This window comes from Hypanus sabinus, chromosome 12, assembly GCF_030144855.1.
Source record: "Hypanus sabinus isolate sHypSab1 chromosome 12, sHypSab1.hap1, whole genome shotgun sequence".
NCBI lineage: Eukaryota > Metazoa > Chordata > Chondrichthyes > Myliobatiformes > Dasyatidae > Hypanus > Hypanus sabinus.
Genome location: NC_082717.1, coordinates 40302209 through 40325194, shown reverse-complemented (window position 1 = coordinate 40325194; position 22986 = coordinate 40302209). Strand labels below are relative to the sequence as shown.

The following is a 22986-nucleotide window of genomic DNA, read 5'->3' as shown; positions in this document are numbered from 1 at the left end:
ACAAACTCTGACATTTTCATCAAGGATGATGCCTGAGCATGTCTAAGTCCGGTGGTATTTATACCCGTTATCCATCCCTCCCAAACAATTAGTCCTCGTCCAATCAGGATTCCACCATCCCATCGTCCTGGTTCTTACTTGGAGTGAAAACTTCATCTTTGTTAAAATTCTTTTCCTCTAGCTTTATTTCAGTGTCTTCCTTTACCAACCAATCCCAAAAGCCATTGGTGCGGCACAGTAGATTGTTGTCATGGGGGATTTCAACTTCCCTAATGTAAATTGGGACCTCCTTAGTGCAAGAGGTTTAGATGGAGCAGAATTTGTTAGGTGCATCCAGGAGGGTTTCTTAAATCAAAATGTAGATCGTCCAACACGAAAAGGGGCTAGACTAGACATGGTGTTGAATAGTGATCCAATTGATTGATCTTTCAGTGGGTGAGTAGTTAGTGAACAGTACCACAACTCCTAAAGATTTAAATGAAGGATAAATATGGACCTTGCAGGACAGTGTTAAATTGGAGCAGGGAAAATTACGAGAGCATTAGCCAGGAACTAGGGAGTGTTATTTGGGAACAGCTGATTTTGGACAAGTCCGCACCTGACATATGGAAGGTATTTAAAGACCAGTGACACGGAGGACAGAATAGGTATGTTCCAGTCAGAAGGAAGGACTAGGATGACAAGATAAGAGAACCCTAGATGTCGAGAGATGTGATGAATTCAGTCAAGAAGAAAAATGAAAAGTATGCAAACTTAGTAAGCTAGAATCAAACAGAACCCTGGGGAATTTGGATGATAGATGTTGTCACCTTGAGGCAGTGCAAGGAAGTAACATCTGTCATCAAAAAGCCCCTACTTTTGATGGTGGGGTGGGATGTGCCAGTGATGTATTGGGCTGAATATACTGTCAAATTGTCAGGTGAACGATTAGTTCTTGTTGTACTGCAGATCATGGTTTTTGTTGGGGGCTTTGCTGTTGCATGCTTGGTGGGTGGAGGGTGCTGATGCTTTTTGCAGAAGGGGTGCAGGAGGGTTGTTTCTTTGCTGCTTGCAAGTGTGAGGGGGGAGTGGGGGTGCTTTTGGGTTCTAATATTTTAACTGTCACTTATTCTTTGGGGCACTCCTCTGTTTTTGAGTATGTCTGTGAAGGAAAAGAATTTCAGGATGCATTTTGTATGCAGTTCTCTGATATTAAATGAAACTGTTGGACTCTTCAGTTTCTTACATTCCTGCGTATTTGAATTTCTGTAGCAAACAATAATTCAACCAGTCAGAATACTTTCAAAGATACCTAGTTTGTCTGAGAGTTTGGTGATGTGCTGAATTTATCATTTAACAAAGGAACGGCAATGGTATGCCTTTACTAAGATTGCATATACATGCTAGGTTCAGGACAAGTCATCCAATATATTAATGCCCAGGAATTTAAAGCTGATGACCCTCCGCACAGCCGATCCACCAATGTAGACTAACAAATGTTTGCCCTCTTTCCCCTTGCTGAAGTTGGCCAGATATTTCAGTTTTACTGACATTGAGTGTGAGGTTGTTATTGCAGCACCTCTTAACCACTTGTCTTATCTCACTCCTGTATGTTGACTCATTGCCATGTGTGATTCATCCAACAGCAGTGGTGTCATTGTCAAATTTGGATATGTCATTGGAACAGTGAGGGTGTAGGGGTAGTGCTGTGAAATTAGCATGTAGCCCTGAGGTGCACCTGTGTAGATGGTCAGTGATGTCTGCCGATGAGGAAATATCCATTTGCAGAGGGAGATACAGGGGCCTAGCTCTTAAAACTTGATGGTGAGGTTAGATGGGGTGTTTGTGTTGAACGTTGAGAAAATTACATGATCAACTTGCAGTTCAGCAAGCAATTTGTAGATTTAGGAGATTTCATATTTTGAACGTGCTCTGATTCACTGGTAATGCTTTGTATATTTTAAAAGATAATCACAATATTTCAAGGGTACCTCAATGACTATTATGTATTAAATGTCCTAATGTCGTCTAAGCAAAACATAAATGCAAGCATTTTTATATAAGCAAGAGTATATAATTGTTACGTATTCAGGCAACAATAAATATGAGTTAGGCAAGGGATTTTATGACAAACAACACTTTTATTAAACACTGAAAACAAACCCCCCAAAAGTAAACAAACACTAACGTAACTGGAAACAGCTGCTGTTCGGCAGCTTAAACAGTTCTTAAAGCGATGCAGCTCAAACAGTTCTTTAAAGTAGTATTGCCAAAAGTTCAAAAATGTTCACAGTCCATTTAAAAGGAGAGACTTTATAAGATGATTTAAATTCTCTTTCACGTCGTTTTGCTTCGATCCCCGACATCGAACTTTTCCCACGAAGAATTTACGAAACGAAACGGCTTAAAGGCACTGACCTTTCCTTTATCACACTGTCCTCAATCTTCTTCTAGCCCGCAGAGATTAACACGAGAATAGTCAACGAATTCCTTTCCGAATAAGGATTAAATAAGGTCGAACCCGTTTCACCGTCGAAAATAGATTCTCCTCGATCTTTAACTCCCAAACTCCAATCTTCACTCTCCACTGATTCTCAAACTACCAGTATTGTAAAGAACCTGCTGGTAATGACCTTTTAAACTTTAGGCATTAGATAAAACTTCATCTTTCAACTAAACTGCAACATCACATTAAATCACGCAGTGGCATGAAGTCAACTTGGCAAATCCAGCCACGAACTGCCCCTCCTCACAGGGTGGGGTCTTCCTTTTATAACCTGTAAAAAAAAACAAACAAAAAAAAACCTGTCACATGATCTCTACTGGCGGGAAAATGACATCACCCCACCATCACAAGACCATTACCTCAAGTCCAGTACAGCTTCAACCCCAGTCATGTGACAAGGGTACCACTGTCATGTGTCACGAGTACGTAACATTACGAAACCCGTAACTGGGTCACTTACCAGCAAAGATAGAGAGGTCCGTTGAAGTCTGATGGTACTATTTTTAACAGTATTTATTGATAAAGATACACAAAAATAATATCAATGCAAACATACAGATAATATACGTCGTCAATACTAAATCTAAAAGTGCGGGTATAATAATAATCAATAAGAAATAGCTCTATCGTTGTCTAGGGGATAATGTATTGTCCGATGGAAATATAAAAGTCACTGTTAGTTCGTTCAAGCTGCAGCATTTTGGTTTGAGAGAAAGACGGGTTAAAACTTGCCCAGTCCTTTTATGATGTCAATCCTTCGAGAGTCGTTGGGAGTTGGTTTCTCCGTTGTTAGCTAAAAGCTGTTCTTCTGTGGTAAAGGACACCGGTTCCGGTGCAAATGGAACCGAACGCACGTGGCCTCCCTACCGACTTCCGCTATTACGGGATCGCTAGCGTTTCTTCTGGTGCGTCTGAGGGGCTGTTCCCACAGACCCTCTTTTAACCTGACTCACAGGGTCTCAGATGTCAATCAGGTTGGGAGAATGCAATCCCTCCCTCAACCAGCCCACTTTGCCTGAGGGCTTCCACGTAGCAGAGTATTGTAATACACAATTCCGTCTCCAGGAGACAATGGCCGTTTCCTGTAGCTGTATATTGCCAGGGGGGGAGGGTCAAGACATTTTGAGTGTCTCTCATTTCCTGGGTCTCCTGACCCAAATCAATAGCAATCCTGCGATTCTCAAAAAGGAGGGGGCTGCAGGCGTAACATAATCTTGCATTGAATAAAAGAATTTGAATGACATAATTTACTGAATTGCTTAACTGAATTAAAATGATATATAGAGAACTGTGTTAATTTTAGTTTAATGTGATAAATTTAAGCCAGAATAATGAGCAGGTAATCTACTGTTTAGGGAGAGTTGAATGATCTCTGAGAATAACTCAATCAGCTGCAGAAATTGATGGAAATGTAATGAGATATTAGCTGGATATTCATTTATGATAGAAATGATCAAAGCATTTTTTGAATTATAGTGCTAATTATCTTGAATGCATTATATTATCCTCATTTGCAGAAATAGTTCCGGCTGCTGTATCTTTGAAATAAAGATTCAGACACAGAAATTCAGTTGTGTAGTCCTGTGCTTTTTCAGGTCAATGGAGTTCGAAATCTTTTCAGGGTGGGATACCAGAAGAAACATTTTTGCATCTCTTTGGATATTTGATTGAGAGCTCTGAAAGTAAGTCACACTTGCACCCCAACATCACTTGTCTCAGGATGACACCATTCTCCCCATGCACTCATTTTAAACTCTTGTGATGAGTTCAAATTAAGCTGTCCCAGGAATAGCAAATGCATTTTTCATGGTGTAAAACTAAACTGGGACCTTAGACAGGCAAGTCATTTACTAACACTGCATCTTTCTGACTATCCTCCTCTATAGTTTACCCCATTTCTCCCCTCCTACCCAACCCGTCATCTCCACCCAGAAATCTTCCCAGGCTCTATCCTTCTGACACTCCTACCTCAGACTTGCACTCCTTTGATTCTTTAGACCTCATGGAATTTTGATTATGATTCCCACTCACACATTACTTGGCCATTCCCCTGTATTTAGCTTTAGTCCTGGGTCACGATACCCAGTTCATTGGCAGGATCCTTTCTTTAGCCACACTGTCCCCATCTACAACGAGGCACAGTTCCTTTTTCTGTTGGATTCATCTGCTTGACTTCAGGCTTAAGCCATGCTTAATTTTCCTTACCCCATCAACCACAGAGCAGATCCAATTTGGTCAAAGAAGGCATGCCATTCCCTTCTGCAGAACAGCTTCTACTGATTTCTGGTGGTTTATTTTCATTAGTGGAAATGTGAATTGGCTGCTAAATTGCAAATACACCCTTGTTAATCAACATTTGCACTATTGACTGGTCCTGAACAAAATTTTTTAAGTCTTTATTTGCTTACAACCTAATTAGAGATTCCATTGATGACATCTTCAGCCAAATAAGCAGAGGGCCATCCCTTTGATATTTCTTCTAAGAACAAAAATGGGCAAGTAAGTTAAGTTCAGTGTGCTGTGTTTTTCAGTACTGCATAAAATGTGGACGCCACCAAGTTTATACTGTGTAATAATTATAGCTCAGGTCCTCAGAGGAAACTAAGGTGAAGTGGCAAACTGACTGGAGGTTTCAGTGGATCTACTTGGTGGGCAGATGCTCATAGCTTTCCTATGATGACTACTAGGCTGGTGTATTGTCCGGTGTAATGATGATTACTGGCATAGTTATAAACCCACTTGCAAGGTCCATTGATGTCCATTGTGATGAAATGTTTGATACCACACTATGGTAGTTGTCATTAAGCTTTGTTTCAGACAGTAACTAGACATGTCAATTGAAACTGTAGTAAAGTCTGGACGTGCCAGTTTCTTGGAAATCATGTTGCTACTTTAATTTAATTCTAAGATAAATTGCTTTCTTTGTTGTAACACCGTTAAGCATGTAAATAAAGAGGAATCAATGCGTGATGGTAAAGGATGCAATTGACTATGAAATTAACTATATTACATTAGATTTACAAGGATGTTGCCTGGATTGGGGAGCATGCCTTTTGAGAATAGGTTGAGTGAACTCGGCTATTTCTCTTTGAAGCGATGGAGGATGGGAGGTGGCCTGATAGAGGTGTACAAGATAATGAGCGGCATTGATCAAGTGGATAGTCAGAGGCTTTTTCCCAGAGCTGAAATGGATAGCATGAGAGGGCATAGTTTTAAGGCGCTTGGAAGAAGGTTCAGAGGAGATGTTCAGGGGTAATTTTTTTACACAGAGAGTAGTGAGTGCATTGAATGGGCTGCCGATGGCAGTGGTGTAGGCAGAAATGATAGAGTCTTAAAAGAGACTCCTGGATGGGTACATGGAACTCAGAAAAATAGAGGGCTATGTGTAAGCCTAGGTAGTTCTAAGGTAAGGATGGTTGGCACAGCTTTCTGGGCCAAAGGGCCTGTATTGTGCTGTAGGTTTTCTATGCTTTTACATTGCATTTGTGTCTTTGTGAAATCTCTAATTGATGCCTGATGTAAATTGAAATGGAATGCATTACTTGTCATGCAAACTGTCCTGAGACTTGTAAAGCCAGGAGATTAGCAAACTGACAGATAAAAAAATTCAAGGTTATGCTTAAATCTTCCTTGACGTGTAATAGTTCCAATGATTCCAGGAAATCTCTGGTCCATGAGCAATCAAAGCGGAGAAGCAACATTTCAGGGTGGCATCTGGACCTGGAGGCGAGAGTTGGGTTGGTTCTGCTTGCTGTTCTGTGAGGTTAGCTCTGCTCTGAGTCTGACGCTGGTGACCTGCTGCAGGCTGCGTGTCTGTGGCCTCCTTCATCTTTTGCTCCACTGTGTGCTGAACTGAGGCTGAGGGTGCAGGGCTGCTCCATGCTTTGTGTCTGTGGACTCAAGCTTCACTCTGAATGCTAATTGCTTGCTTTTAATCTTTGCACTATCTACTAATTTCCCCCTCCCCACATTGAGTGTTTGTTGTTTTTTTTTAATGGTGTTTTTGAGATCTTGTTTCATGGTTGCCTGTGAGGAGATGAATCCCAAGGTTATGTATAACGTGTGCATACTTTGATAATGTACTTTGAACTTGTGCAGGCCTAGTATGTATTCCAGGAGCCCTTGGGACTATTCCATATCAAGAATCTTTGAGCACATCCAAGAATCTTTTTCTCTGTCAGCTTGCACAGGTTTTCAATATGCTGCCAGTATACCATCAGGCGTGATGCCTTGTGAGGGCCCACCCTCTTGAAGAATATCTGGACACTGGCCTCCCAGATGGAGATCACAGGATCACTGAATGCTCTGGGGATTCATTACGTTGTGGTGGTGTTCATGCTTTCAGAGCATGCATATAAAGCATTGAGCACATTGGGGAGTGAAGCATCACTGCTATTTATGCTGTTAGGTTTTACCTTATAAGAAATAAAGGTATGCAAACCGTCACAAAGATGTCATGCATTCAATCCTGTTCCTGATTTCAGATTCACAACCAAGTTTAATATCTCGGGCATTTGTTGTGAAATTTGTTGTTTTGTGGCTGCAGTACCTCGTGATAGATAATAAAAACTATAAAATACAATGAGGTATATATAAAAAAGAAGAATTAAATTAAATAAGTAGTGCAAGAGAGGAAGGAAAAGTACTGGGGCAGTGTTAATCGGTTACTTGTCCATTCAGAAATCTGTCGGTGGATGGGAAGAAGCTGTTCCTGAAACATTGAGTGTGTGTCTTCAGGCTCCTGTATCTCTACCTTGGTTGTAGCAATGTGAAGAGAGCATGTCCTGAGTGATGGGGGTCACAGTTTGTCTTCTGCGCTCTGGTTGAACACCCATGTTGGGTGGCCTTTTGTTGATTGGGGTTATTATTGAGTATGCTCACAAGAAAATGCATCTCAGAGTTGCATATGGTGATTTGCACATAATTTGATGATAAATTTACTTTGATCTTTGGATGCAACCTTTTTTCAGGCTTTGCCTTTTGAAGGTGTCCTTGATGCTGGGGAGGCTAGTGCCCATGATGGAGCTGGCTGAGTTTATAACTTTCTGCAGCTTTTTCTGACCCTTTGCAGTGGCCCCTCCATACCAGACAGTGATGTAATCAGTTAGAATGCTCTCCGCAATAAATCTGTAGAAATTTGTGAGTGTCATAACATTTCTACTCAAACTACTAATGAAATAAAGCTGCTGTCATGCCTTCTTTGTAGTGCATTAATATTTCACTTGGAGTTGTCATTTTGATCTCACAATGTCTTTCCTTAGGACATACCTGGACTGCTTGTAGGATTCTAGATCATCAGTCTTGAAAACCACAGATTTAGCCCTCAGTTGACTGGAAATCTTCTAGTTCTTCCAGGCCTCTGTTTGTGAATATGTTCAATGTTCTCAAGGACATGCACCCATTCACTCTGGTCTTGATGAAATCAGTGATGGCCATGGCTTATTCACATTCATCAATGAATCTCTATTAATGGTTCAGTCCACCAATTCCTGTAAGCACTTCTGTGCCTCTCTTGATCATATCTACACAGTTCTTGCCACAGGTGCTGCAGTCTTCAGCAGAAATCAAGATGAAATTCTCCCTCACTGAACTCATGGTCTGTTATGCAATTCCTGTATAATTGGACATTTTAGAGTTGCAGCTTAAATCTTTATTCAAAAGATATGTCAACATCTTTGAAGATCTATTCTTGGCCCAACACAATGATGAAATTACAAAGAAGACAAAACAGTGTTTGTGTTTCATTAAGAGTTTGCAGAGAATTGGTATGTTGTGAAAGACACTTACAAATATCTATGGATGTATTGTGGAGAACATTTTAACAGGTTGCATCACCATCTGGTATTGAGGGCCCACTGCACAGGATTGGAAAAAGCTGCAGTAAGTTGTAAACTCAGCAGCTCCATCATGGGGAGTAGTCTCCCCAGCCTTGATGGCACCTTTTAAAGGTGATGCCTCAAAAAGGCACCATTCATCATTAAGGACCCACATCACCCAGGACTTTCCCACTTCTTGTTGCTACCATCTCACAGAGTGGGCATGGGTACAGGATCAAGAGTGGAGTGACCATCAGCTTCCTCCTGTATGTGGATGACATCAAGCTGTATGCCAGAAGTGAAAGAAACATTATCTCTCTAATCTACCTGACAGGGGTGTACAGCAGAGACGTCAGGATGTCATTTGGACTGGAAAAGTGCAGCCAGATGGAACTGACTAGAGCTGAACTCTTCAAGACTGAAGGAGTTGAGTTACTTGAAGGCCACATACTAGACATACAGGATGGCTACAAGGAATCCTGCAGGTGCATCAGACCCATGATGAGGACACGTGGAAGGCTACAACATCCAAGCACCTCCAAAGAGTGAGACAGGTCCTAAGAGCCAGTTGAATGGGAAGAACAAGATCAGAACCATCAACACACTTGCTCTACCAGTCATCAGATTGCCAGCTGTAACAATGTGCTGACCAAGGAACGAACTGGAAGCCACTGACATCAAAACACTAACAATACATGGAGGATTCCATCCGAAGTGCAATGTTGAGTGACTGTGCACCCATCAGAACAAAGGAGGATGGGACTTGGAAGTATCAAGGCTACATTCCTGGACGAAAGGCAAAACATCCTTGAGTATGTCAGGAAGATGGCCACTAAGGTTGACCTACTTGGAGGATTACCTCAGACAACAGGCAGGAGACATGGAAATGGAATTTTAGGAAGCAGAGCCAGAGGACTAGAGGTTATGGCAGGACTTGTCACTGCACAGGACATACCATTGCCAGATTTCAGAGGTAGCTGACATTAAAAAAAAGTTTTACCAATGGCTGAAAATGGCAGGGCTGTGGGACAGCACAGAGGTGCTGCTCATGTCTGTACAAGAACAAGTGCTGAACACGAGCGATAGAAGCAGGCGTCTATCGCGGCAAACAAGACACAAAATGCAGATTGTGCAAGGAATCCGCTGAAACCGTCCACGTAGCAGCAAGCTGCAAGATGCGGGGGAAGACGGCATACACTGAATGGCACAGCCAAGCTGCAGGAATTGTGTACAGGGGCATCTGCACTGAGTATGGACTGGACTCTCCCAAGTCCAAATGGGAAACACTTGAGAAGGTAGTAGAGAATGACAGAACTAAGATCCCGGGGGACTTCAGGATACAGACTGACAAGCAGGTACGGGCCAACCAACCAGACATAGTAATACTGGACAAGGAACAGAAGAAAGCAATAGTAATAGATGTGGCAATTCCAAATGACAGTAACATCAGGAAGGAAGAATATGAGAAGCTGGAGAAATACTAGAACTTGAAAGATCAGATAGAAAGGATGTGGAAAGTCAAAGCCAGAGTAATCCCAGTGGTGACAGAAACACTTGGAGCTGTGACACCTGGACGGAGCAGTGGCTCCAACAAATCCCGGGAACATCATTTCAGACCTCAGTCCAGAAGAGCACTCTGCTCGGGGCAGCAAGAATACTGCTCCAAACCCTCTAGGTCTGAGGCCTCTGGTAGTGGAACCAAGACTGAAGAAAAAATACACATACACACCACTCAAAAGGGGTGAGAAAAAATATATATTGTGCCAGTGATATTAAATCTGATTCTGATCTTTATTCCAATCACCACTAGATGTTTCCTTTGATCCATGTACTTCATACACATCCTGTTCTATAACAGCAGGTATCTAAGTTGAGCAACCATTCTCTGCATCACATGACAATACCGGAATTCAGAATAAAATGTAATAGCAACAGAGAAAGTGCAGTGTAGGTAGGTAAGAAGGTGCATGATTGTAATGAGGCTGATTGTGAGGTCAAGAGTATTTTATTGCACCAGGGAACCATTCAATAGTTACCACTGCAGGGTAGAACATCCTTGAGTCTGGTGATATGTGCTTTCATATTCTTGTATCTCTGGGAGATGGGCAGCATTTGTCCAGGGTGGGTGTGTTCTTTGGCTGCTTTACTGATGCAGTAAAAAGCATTGACAGATTCCATGGAGTGAGGCTGATTTCTGTGCTGTGCCGTGTCCACAACTCTGCAGTTTCTTGCACTTGCGTGCAGAGCCATTGCCACATCGAGCCAGACTACTTCCTGACAGGATGATGGGCACTTGCTAAATTTCTTTAGCCTCCTAAGGAAGTAGAGACATTAGTGAGATTTCTGGGTCATGGTGTCTATGTAATCATACCAGGCCAGGCTACTGATAACGCTCACTCCTAGCAACTAGATGCTCTTAACCATTAATGTTGACTGCTGCATGTGCACGTTCCTCTTTGTGAAATCAGTGACCGCTTCTTTTGTTTTGCTGACATTGAGGGAAAGGTTGTTGTCATGACATCATGTTACCAAGCTTTCTGTCTCATTCCTGGATTCTGACTCATTGTTATTTGAGATACAGCCCACGACAGTGCTATCATCTGCAAACTTGCAGATGAAGTTAAAGCATTATATGGCCACGTAGTCATGTATATAGGGGGCTGAGGACACAACTTTGTAGGGCACCCCGTTGATGATAATCATGGCTGAGGTACTGCATATGTGGTAGAGGTGGTACTACATTCTGATTATGGTGTGTTGGTTAGAAAGTCAAGGATCACTGGCTTGATACTGGGTCTAGGAGTTTTGAGGTGAGTTTGCTTGGAATTATAATATTGTAGGCTGTGCTGTTGTCAATAAACAATAGTCTATTGCTAAATCACTTCAGCAAATACACTGTGCAGCTCCTGTAAGAATGACTCCCTCTGAGCAGAGTACTTGGGATATAACGGGTCCAAGAACCCAGGAACAAGTTAGAACCTCATTGTTCCATAGAAAAAATGTATTAGTTGATGATCCATTTCTGGGAAAAAAAATTACGAGATTGGGTATTCCGCAGAATCAGAGGCTGCCAGACTTTCTAATGAACTCTAAAATAAGATGCAACAAACCAGTCTTGAGATGTCTGTCTCTTGATTATTTCTGTTTGTCACAAACTTCAGCTTTAGAAAATGTTTGAAGAGAAAGAGATACGAAACTGAAAACTTCTTGAAAACCTTTGCTGGTGCACTTTCGTCAATTCCAAAGCCTTGCTTGCAAACATCAGTACATCAGCAAAGACTGGCAAGTCCAGGGTGACTTCATCAACTTGCCATCAATCTGTCTGAAAACTAGAAGGGTGTTTTATGTCACATCATAGGTCTTTATCATTTAGTATGTAGTAAAATTGCATTGATCTCCTTGAAGACCAATGTTATTGCACTTGTTAATTTTACTGCATATCATATGGATTTATTTTGTATAAGCCCCTAAGTAAAACTTGAAGCAAAAACCCTTTGTTGCATATAGTGGAAACTTTGAAAGAACCTGTCACTTAGCTAATACTACCTTCTCTATTGTGGAAATATGCAACTGTGTAAGTGAGGCAAATATTGAACACTTCCCCCAGGAAGTGAAAATTTGTCAGAAACTGGTGAGATACCTATCTCATGACTTATTTTTGCTGAAACTATAGGAAAGAAAGTGGTGACCTTTTTTATGTATGTGAGAAGTTAATGGTAATTATTTAAGGTCATTTAGAGGGTGAGACAAATTATATCGCTAAAGTCCTGCTGGTTTCTAGGCCTTGCTGATCTCCTGATGAAAGAACATTCGGAGAACAGGGAATGATGCAAGAAAAATATTGTCGATTAAAGCCAGAACTTGTAAGGGAAAGTAGTAATTTCTCAGGTATACACCTAAAATCAAGTTTATTATCACTGATATATGTCATGACATTTGTTGTTTTGCAACAGCAGTACTGTGCAATACATAAAATGGGCTATAAACTAAGAAATATGTATATGTTTATATAAATAATTACTACATACAAGTTAAGCAGAGTTAAAGGGGAGCAAAAATAGTGAGGTAGTGTTCGTGGGTTCAGAAATCAGATAGTGGAAGGGAAGAACCGTTCCTAACATGTTGAGTGTCATTTTTCCTGTACCTACTCTCTGATGGTAATAATGAAAAGGCAAGTCCTGGCTGATGAGGGTTCTTAATGATGGATGCCACCTTTTAAAGATTTCCTCGGTGGTGAGGCTAGTGTGGATTATGGAGTTGGCATCATGAACACCCTCTGCAGTTTTTTCTGATGTTGTGCAGAGGCCCCTTCATACCAGATGGTGATGCAACCATTTCAAAATCTGTCCACCGTACATCCGTATGGATTTAAATTACTTTTATTAATTTATAGGTAGCGCCAATTTTAGCTAGGACCTATACATAAGCTGTATTGTGTATTTCAAATAACACATTTAAATACCCATCTGCTTTAAATTTATGGATTTTTAGTAATTATTCCTTTTGTATCTGATAGTATTTGTTGTGTTTGTTATAAAGTGGGTGAAAATAATCTATACATGACATAGATACATAAATTGTTTAAATCTAATGGCCCAGAATTTGCTGTGGTAATGCTGATATACCTGCCAGTGCCTGCTACTGTTACTTTGAAATCCCGACTGAAACTTTGTGTGTCTGCAGAAACCAGTTAAATGTGGAAATGTGAATGCCTCCAATATCCTGCTCCTACAAAATGCTATCTGCATCAAAGCAAGAGTCAGTGATTTAATGAGAATTTCAAGCTGTTTATGTGCGATTCTCACTGTAAACAAAAATGTATGTGCTGTTGAGAGAAATGTAAGTGGTGTTAATAGTAGACAGTAACAGATAATGATAATTAACTCTCTAGCCTTAAAAATCTAATTCCATGAGTGTGAGATGTATAGTTCATCTAAAAATAATTGTGTTATATTCTGATTATTCTGTTTTGTGTTACTACAAACTCTTTTTTTTACGAATGTTGTAGCATTTCAACTTTTTTGTTTAATCCATATGCATTTCTTAAACTTAACTTCCTATAAATTACTTTTAAAAAGTTCATCTTTATCCAGGCTCTTTTAATATCTTGAGCAACAGGCTTCACCCTGATTTCTCCTGTTTGAATGTTTCACTATTCTTGGTCATCACAAAACCTCTGTATGTATTCGAGCTGAAAAATTATAAAAACCCATTGAATTCTTGGGGCAATTTTTCAATGAGTTCAATGTTGATTACCATCATATCACCACTTGTCACAAAATCCTTACTAATGTTAATTATTTTTAATTAGGTGTTTATCTAAATAAGACCATAAGATATAGGAGCAGAATTAAGCCATTTGGCCCATTGAGTATGCTCTGCCATTTCATCATGGCCGATCTATTTTCCCACACAGTACCAATCTCAGATCTTCTCCCCATATCCCTTCATGCCCTGACTAATCAAGAATTTATCAACCTGTGCCTTAAATACACCTAAAGACTTGGGCCTCCACAGCTGTCTGTGGCAACAAATTCCTCAGATTCACCACTCTCTGGCTAAAGAAATTCCTCCACATCTCCATTCTAAAAGGGCACCCTTCTATTCTGAGGCTGTGTCCTCTGGACTTGGGCTGTCCCACTACAGGAAACGTCCTCTCCACATCCACTCTATTGAGGCCTTTCAACATTTGATAGGTGTCAATTAGGTGACCCCTCATTTTTCTGAGTTCCAATGAGTATAGGCCCAGAACCATTAAATGCTCTTCATATGACAAGCCATTCACTCCTGGACTCATTTTTATAATCCTCTTTTGAGCCCTCTCAGCACATCCTTTCTTAGATAAGGAGCCCAAATCTGCTCACAGTATTCCAAGTGAGGCCTGACCAGTGCTTTATAAACCCTCAACATTATATCCTTGCTTTTATATTCTAGTCATCTTGAACTGAATGCTAACTTTGCATTTGTCTTCCTCACCACAAACTCAACTTGCGAATTTACCTTTAGGGAATCCTGCTCAGACGTTTGAGTTTTTTCTCCATTTAAAAAATAGTCTATCCTTTTCAGTCCTCTACCAAAGTGCATGATCATACACTTCCCGACACTGTATTCCATCTGCCACTTCTTTGCCCATTCTCCCAATCTGTCTAAGTCCTTCTGTAGCCTCTCTACTTCCTCAAAGCAGCCACCCCTTCACCTATCTTTGTATTGTTCACAAGCTTTGAAACAAAGCTATCAATTATCAACCTGTGCCTTCAATATCTCTAAAGACAAGCCTTCAGGGAACATAACCTGGTCCCAACATATTGATGTGGACATAAAGAAGGCAAGGCAGCAGCTATACTTCATTAGGAGTTTGAAGCGATTTGACATGTCAACAAATACACTCAAAAACTTCTATAGACGTACTGTGGAGGGCATTCTGACAGGCTGCATCACTGTCTGGTGTGGGGGGTGCTACTGCAGGGGACCAAAAGAAGCTGCAGAAGGTTGTAAATCTAGTCAACTCCATCTTGGGCACTAGCCTGCAAAGTACCCAGGACATCTTTAGGGAGTGGTGTCTCAAAAAGGCAGCGTCCATCATTAAGGACCTCCAGCACCCAGGGCATGCCCTGTTCTCACTGTTACCATCAGGCAGGATATACAGAAGCCTGAAGGCACACACTCAGCGATTCAGGAACAGCTTCTTCCCCTCTGCCATCTGATTCCTAAGTGGACTTTGAAGCTTTGGACACCACCTAACTTTTTAAAATATACAGTATTTCTGTTTTGCACATTTTTTTAAATAATCTAATCAATATATGCAATCGATTTACTTGTTTATTATTTGTTTTTTTTCTCTTCCTCTCTGCTAGACTATGTATTGCATTGAACTGCTGCTGCTAAGTTAACAAATTTCACATCATATGCCGGTGATAATAAACCTGATTCTGATTCTGAATTCTAAGTCATTAACATGTAACATAAAAAGAAGCAGTCTCAACACAAGCCCCTGTGGAACACCCTAGTCAATGGCAGCCAACCAGAAAAGGCTCCCTTTATTCCCAATCTTTGCTTCTGCCAATCAACCACATCTTTATCCATGCTAGTATCTTTCCTGTAATTCCATGGACGCTTGTTAAGCAGCTTCATCTGTGGCATCTTGTCAAAGGCCTTCTAAAAATCTAAGTACACAAAATCCACTGATTGTTTTTTGTCTATCCTGCTTGTTATTTCTTCAAAGAATTCCAAAAAGTTTGTTGGGCAAGATTTTCCCTTGAAGAAACCATGCTGACAATAGCCTATTTTATCATGTGCCTCCAAGTACCCCAAAACCTCATCCTTAACCATCAACTCCAACATCTTCCCAACCACTGAGATCAGACTAACTGGCCTATAATTTCCCTTGCAAACACGAGGAAATCTGCAGATGCTGGAAATTCAAGCAGCACACACAAAATGCTGGTGGAACACAGCAGGCCCAGCATCTATAGAAAGAACTACAGTCTTCATACAGTTGACGTTTCAGGCCAAGACCCTTGGTTCATTTTGTGTGTGTTGCTATAATTTCCTTTCTTCTATCTCTCTCCCTTCTTGAAGGGTGGTGTGCCATTTGCAATTTTCCAGTCTTCAGGAACCATTCCAGAATCTACTGATTCTTGAAAGATGCCACCTCCACAACCTCTTCAGCCACCTCTTTCAGAACCCTGGGGTGTGCACGACCTGGTCCAGGTGAATTGTCTACCTTCAGACCTTTCAGTTTCCCAAGAACCTTCTCCCTAGTAATGGCAACTTCACACACTTCTGCCCCCTTACACTCTTGAACTTCCAGTATGCTGCTAGTGTCTTCCATTCTGAAGGCCGATGCAAAGTACTTATTCAGTTCATCCACCATTTCCTTAACCCCCATTACTACCTCTCTAGCATCATTTTCCAGCAGTCTGATATCTACTCTCACCTCTCTTCTACACTTTATGTATCTGAAGACACTTTTGATATCTTCTTTAATATTTTTGGCTTGTTTACTTTCATATTCCATCTTTTCCTCCTTAATGATTTCTTTAGTTGTCTTCTGTTGGTTTTAAATAGCTTTGCAGTCCTCTGACTTCCCACTCATACTAATTTTTGCTGTATTACATGCCTTCTCTTTGGCTTTTATGTTGGCTTTGATTTCTGTTGTCAGCCACGGTTGTGACTGCTTTCCTTTAAAATACTTCTTCATCTTTGGAATGTATATATCCTCTACCTTCTGAAATTACATTCAGAAATTCCGGCCATTGCTGCTCTGCCGTCATCCCTACCAGTGTTCTTTTCCAATCAATTTTGGCCAGCTCCTCTCTCAGGCCTCTGTAATTCCCTTTACTCCACTGTAATACTGATACATCTGTCTTTAGCTTATCCTTCTCAAAATTCAGGGTGCATTCAATCATATTATGACCACTTTCCCGCTAAGGATTGCTTCATATAACCTCTCTAATCAACTACACAACACCCAATCCAGAGTAGATGATCCCCTAGTGCAGGGGTCGGCAACGTTTACCACTAAAAGAGCCAATATGGACCCATTTCCCACAGAAAAGAAAACACTGGGAGCCACAAAATGAAATAACACTGCATACAACGGGGTTTTTTTTTGCCTTTATGCTATGTATAAACAAACTATAATGTGTTGCATTTTTGAAATTGATGAACTCCTGCAGAGAAAACGAAATTACATTTCTGCATGCAACAAAAACATTTTGAACTCCGAAAAAAAGACGTTGGGTTGAAGGTTACTACATAGGTAGCCTACCTTGGATCGAAGAATTAAAAGAAAGCGCGCACTGGCGGGTGTCAGGCATTGGCAGTTGTGATGTATATTAATAGCGATAAAAAACACGTTGTAGCGGTGTAGCGCTACACGCAGCGCTAAAATAAAGACTGCAGTCAAAGGTAACTTTATTCGAACTAAACAGCCTTGCTTTAAAGCCTCCCTCAACCCGTCCCCGTGGGCGCGGATGCTCCAAAAGACATGTACTCACAAACCCCCGTAGGCTATCTCCCTTAGTCGGAACGGTGGCTAATTGTAAGCCGGTTCGGATGTGCCAGGAAACGGTGTCTCAGCAAAGTTTTCATATTGTACAAGATCACCATAATCTTCAAATTTCGAATTACATTTCAAAAGCTAACAAACCACGGGGAGCCGCATCACAGAGATCAAAGAGCCGCATGTGGCTCTGGAGCCGCAGGTTGCCGACCTCTGCCCTAGTGTATTCAACCATGAGCTGCTCTTAAAAAGCCATTTCATAGGCATTCTAGGAATTCCCTCTCTTGGGATTCAGCACCAATCTGATTTTCCAGTCTACCTACATATTGAAATTCCCAGTGATCTATTGTAACATGCCCTTTTGTCACGTATTTTCTATTTCCTATTGTAATTTGTAGGGCACATTTTTCCCACTGGTTGTAATCTGCATATAATTCCCATGGTCTTTTTATCCTTACATTTCCTCAGCTTTGCTCACAACGATTCAACATCTTCCAAGCCTCTTTCTAATGTTTGATTTTGTGTTTTTTTTAATCAACAGAGCAACACCACCCCCTCTGCTTACCTGCCTTTCCTTCTGATGCAGTGTGTATCCTTGGACATTAAGCTCCCAGCTATAATCTTCTTTCTGCCATGGTTCAGTGATGCCCATAACATCATAAATGCCATCTGCAACTGTGCAACAAGTTCATCTGCCTTATTCCGTATACTGTATGCATTCAAATATAAAACCTTCAGTCCTGTGTTCATCCTTTTCAATTTTGTCCACCTTTTACATAGTAACATCGTGTTAACTGCAGTTTTGCCCTATCATAAGCTTCTCATTGCTAGCAGTCACACTGCCTCTGTTTGTAAACCAAATTCCTCAACCTCAGCACTTTTCACTCCAGTTCCCATTCCCCTGACAAATCAGTATCAACCCTCCCAAACAACTCTAGCATAAACACTGAGCAAATTGTCTTCATGTTTAAAACACTATTACTGCAATTAATGAAATTAGTTTGAACATGGCATCAAAATGTAACCAAAGCTAACTTTAACAGGACTTTTTCAATATGAATATTGTCATTGAGCTTTGGGTTTTCATTATCACTGAAAATGCAATTCAAAGCAGAATTGTCTTACTGCTGCTTCACATCATTAATATTCTGCTACACAAAATAAATACTGGTTTGATATTGTAATGCAGTGATAAGAAAACTTCTGGTTGGGATTACTGGTAACCAACCAGTCTTTCCCAGATCAAATCAAACTCAGCAGATATTCTGATCATGATTAATCCCAGAATTTTTCAGCTGGAGAGGGTAGAAAGTAATTTTTCTTAGAGGGGGACATGTGAAATCTGCATACACCTCTTTACACTCGTCTGTTGATGGCTTAATTGCTGGAGATCTATTGTCTGCTTTCCTCATTCAGGAGTTTGAGTCAAGGTAAATCATCTAATTCCCTTTTGCACTGGTAGCGACCCAAGCTGGAGCAGGAAGATAATGTCAGGCAACTGGATAGGTGGGGCGGGGGGGACATGGAGTGTAGGTAGTATTGAAGAAGCACTGAGTCTGCTGAAGGACTTGTTCAGCAAGCGCAGGTTAGGTCAAGAGATCTTTTTACCATCAGGAGATCAGGAATCCTGATGAAAGGTCATGGCCTGAAACATCGACTATTTCCTTTTTCCCATAGATGCTGCCAGGCCTGCTGATTTCCTCCAATATTTTGTGTGTGTTGCTTTAGCATATTATTTTTCCCATCCAGCTACTTTTTGTAATCATCCTAAAGCTATGCCCACTGGTTCTCAGCCCTTCCACAGCTTCTGTTTTTTTTTGTTTACTTTATCTGGACCCTTGATGATTTTGAGCACTTTTATGAAATTAATATTTCTTGCATCCTCTCAGGAATATGACCTCAGATAAGTCCTTTTTACTGATATTGTTTCCTAAAAGCTGTATATGACTCTGTGGGATGTTTATGACAAACTGGTATTATTTTTTATTCCAGATTTTTCCAGAGAATAACTTCAAACTGCATGGCCGGATATGAACCGGTGTAGTTTTGTGTTGCTGACCTGGGCTTGTTAACATGACCATCAGCTAATGCTAATGTTATCAATCAGAATTAAAATCAGGTTTAATATCACAGGCATATATTGAGAAATTTATTGTTTTGTGTTCTGTTGTTCTGCATCTCACAGCAATTCATATGGAATACTTTTGTATTTCCCATAATTTAGCCCCATCTCAGCTGGCCCAGATCACAGTGCTAAGTACCTTAGTATTTTAGTTTAGAATATATCTCAAAATCTTCTGCAGTAAGTCTGTCAATTTCTAACTGTACAGTGTGAATAAGCAAAATAATTATTATATTGTCAATAAGCATATAGCAAGTAAAGTATTCCTATTGTTCAAATGCTCCTAGCAATGATACATTGCAAATTGTATATGAAATGATGTTACTTTTTTATTATAACCACATAGTGGTTGTCCATTTGGCATCATGAAATTTGACAGCATTTGTTAATCACTTTCACAAATATTAACTACCTAACAGATCACATGTTTTTTTTGTAATCCGGTGAAAACTTTCCCCCAGGCTACAAAATTTTAAATTATTGAGTCTAGAGTGTTTGCATTTTCACACAAATATCTGCATGCACACATATAGAAAATCATTACAGAAAGAAAATGAAATTTTAAAAAAAAATGTCTGTGCATGCAAAAATGTCTAATCAAATCTGTACCTCCATCATATTTTTTTATTTGCCCAGGGAAAGGAGATGTCTTTGGAGATGTTTTCTGGAAGGAAAATACCCTTGCTCAATCATGCGTCAATGTCAGAGCTTTGACATATTGTGATCTTCATGTTATCAAAAGAGATGCCTTGCAGAAAGTTCTGGAATTCTATACAGCCTTTGCAAACTCCTTTTCAAGGAACCTTATACTGACGTATAATCTTCGGAAAAGGGTAAGATTTCCTTTTATTATAAACGAGCTCTTTTTCCTTCAACATATTTTAACAGCGTTTTTCAAAAGGAATAACATCTGTGCTATATACACTCAGAAAAGAACTAAGTCTTTGTATTTTTATAAACAGTTTTGATTTGCCCTTCAGCTTTCTGATGCCACCAGCATTCACTGTTGCCCTATATCACACCCACATGCTTTCGTGATGTTAACACATGTTGAAGAAAATACCACAGTTAGACTTAAGTGTTGGATAACAAGTTTAAGATTTACTGCTGATACAACTTGAAGGGAACAATTTTGTTTCAGTGCTATCAAGCATTATTATGCAATTAAGCATATGGGCCTTTTGTGATTTTGATCTTAGTGAGATGCATATTCGTCAAGTAAGATGCATATTAGATTATTTTTAAGTGTAGAAATATAATGGAATAGGGTAAAATGTATTTGACATTCTTCTGTTTATATCTTGGTAAAAATTGAATGAAGATGATGCAATGTTCAAAATTTGGAATGAATACATATATCTATATCTGGATTTAACATACCTAGGCATATTATGGCAAAAAAGTGGTTAGTTTTCCCTTCCCAGAACTTTTCTCAAAATTATACTTGCTGTACTGATTGTTTGGGTATTAGTCCACTCAAACAACTGGTTAATGACTATGTTAAAATAACGTACACAGAAATATAATATGAATAGATTAGGCCAATTTGAAATGTTAGTCTATAAAGTTAATTGTGTGATCAAATTATAGACAAAATATATATCAATTTAATAATTATATACTTTCCAAAAGTAGCAGAAACTAAAGTTTTATGTGTCTGAGAGCACATTGTTTAACGAGTATGAAAGTAATTAAATGGAATGCATTAGATTGAATATATAGCATATCCTCAGGTTAAAATGTTAATGTGAAGTACTTGAATCAATCAGAAATTACATGTAGTTCCCAAAATGAGAATAGTTTTTCAAGCAGTTGTACTCTAAATGTCTTGTTTCTTATAAGTCTAAAACAGGCTTCTTAAATGACTGCACTGAATATTTTTTCTGTTTAGAGTTGAATACACAGTACTGAAAATTTCTAACTTTCCTTCTTCACAAGCTTGCATTGGATCATGATCAAAAATGTAAAATAAGTATAAATCTCACTAGTCAATACTTTCTAAATAAGTTTGTCTTACCCTATTAACACAATATTAAATCTTTTAAAAAATATATATCTTATTTATTTGTTAATTGCGTTGACCCGTATAAACAATTCCCTTCTACTGAAATTAATGATGTAACTCTTCCTGCACCAGTGAAAAGAAGGATCAGCATGTTCCTGTGGATTTCCCGCTACAACAGTAAAGGATTGTTGCAACTTCCATGCTCCCTTACTGGAGGAAAACATTTTAGGGGGCAGTCGGGTGGAATGCCAAAACAATAGACTATGGCTTTGTATGAGCATGCACAATTGGAGAGCTTACAATAAGGGTAATGGGATAATGTCAATGAAAATGGTCACTTTCTCTGAAACTTGCCTACCAAACTTGGGTCATAGTTAGTGTGGCTAACACAGAAGTGCAAGTGTAGTGGAAGTTGGCTTCACGTGTACTACCTGTGACAAAAGCAGTTACTTTTGAAGGAGGATAATAGTGCCAGGACTGTGCAGGGTGGGTAAATCCACAAGGACACATTTATGTCATTACCTTTACCTCAGTTTTGCTCCAAACATTAAGACTCCAACCCCACCTTTTAAGCAACATTGACAGCAGAATTGGTGAAAAAACAGATTATTGACCATTCAAACAAGAATGAATGGTCTGAAGCCAAATCGTCATCCCAGTGAGGCCTTGCATGTCTACAGAGTCCCCAGTTGGCTTCTGTTGCTGATATTGAGTATATCAGACATGTTTTGTAATGATTTATCAATGAAGTAAACTTTCAGTTCAGTTTAGGATATTACTTACTTTCTGCACATTACACCATTGGCATTTTGACCAGCCAGGGTTGTTATCCCTGAGTTGAACCCCCAGACCTGGAGGATCAGTTGTCCATTCTTAGTCTGGCTTTTACCCTTTGACCTGTTTGGGATGAGTGTTCCTACCAAGGGCCAAAGCACAAGGCCCTGTCTCTAGCTAATATAGCTCTCTGGGTTGCTGAGGCATACAAGCCTCCAAGCCCAATGACAACATTGTGGTTTTTGGAGGAATTTAAGAAATTAGGCCTGTACAAATCCCACTGAAAGCAGGAATCAAGTCACAAGTTTTCATTCTTATCAAATTTGTGTTCAAAGAATTTTGTGCTGCTGGAATTAAGTTTGTAATCCATTATGGCATGTAAAATCTGCAACAACTGAGAGCTGGTCTGGGACTCGATTTTGGATGTGAGTTGTCGCTTAGCATTTCTTAAAGATAATTTTTCAAATGTTGTATCATGATTTATTGTAAAAGTCAGGAATAGAATGCTGCAGTTGCTTCAATAGGGAGTTGGTCTCCCAATTCAACCATAGTTTCCTGTTTGGGGACACTTGGGTTGCTCTCTTTGGTACACAATGCTCAATGGATTTGCTGATTAAGTCTATGATGGTGGTGATATGCTCATCTAGGCTGGCAGCTGAGTCTTTGAACGTGGACAAATTTACTGACTCAAAGCAATCACATAGAAGCTCATATTTTCTCAGGATTTCTGTACTGGTTCCTCTCATTTCAGCCTGTTTTTGTAGGAGAGTGAAGGAGCAC

The 22986-nt window shown here is 39.9% G+C and overlaps 1 protein-coding gene across 2 annotated transcripts in view; it reads left to right on the top strand.

Annotated features, from left to right (window-relative positions):
• Positions 1–22986, top strand: part of kcnh1a (potassium voltage-gated channel, subfamily H (eag-related), member 1a) — a 260110-nt gene that overhangs the window by 129246 nt on the left and 107878 nt on the right. For both annotated transcript variants that reach the window (XM_059985791.1, XM_059985790.1), the window contains exon 10: positions 20064–20260. In XM_059985791.1, the coding sequence (XP_059841774.1) occupies positions 20064–20260 (197 nt within the window). The remainder of the gene's footprint in view (positions 1–20063; positions 20261–22986) is intronic.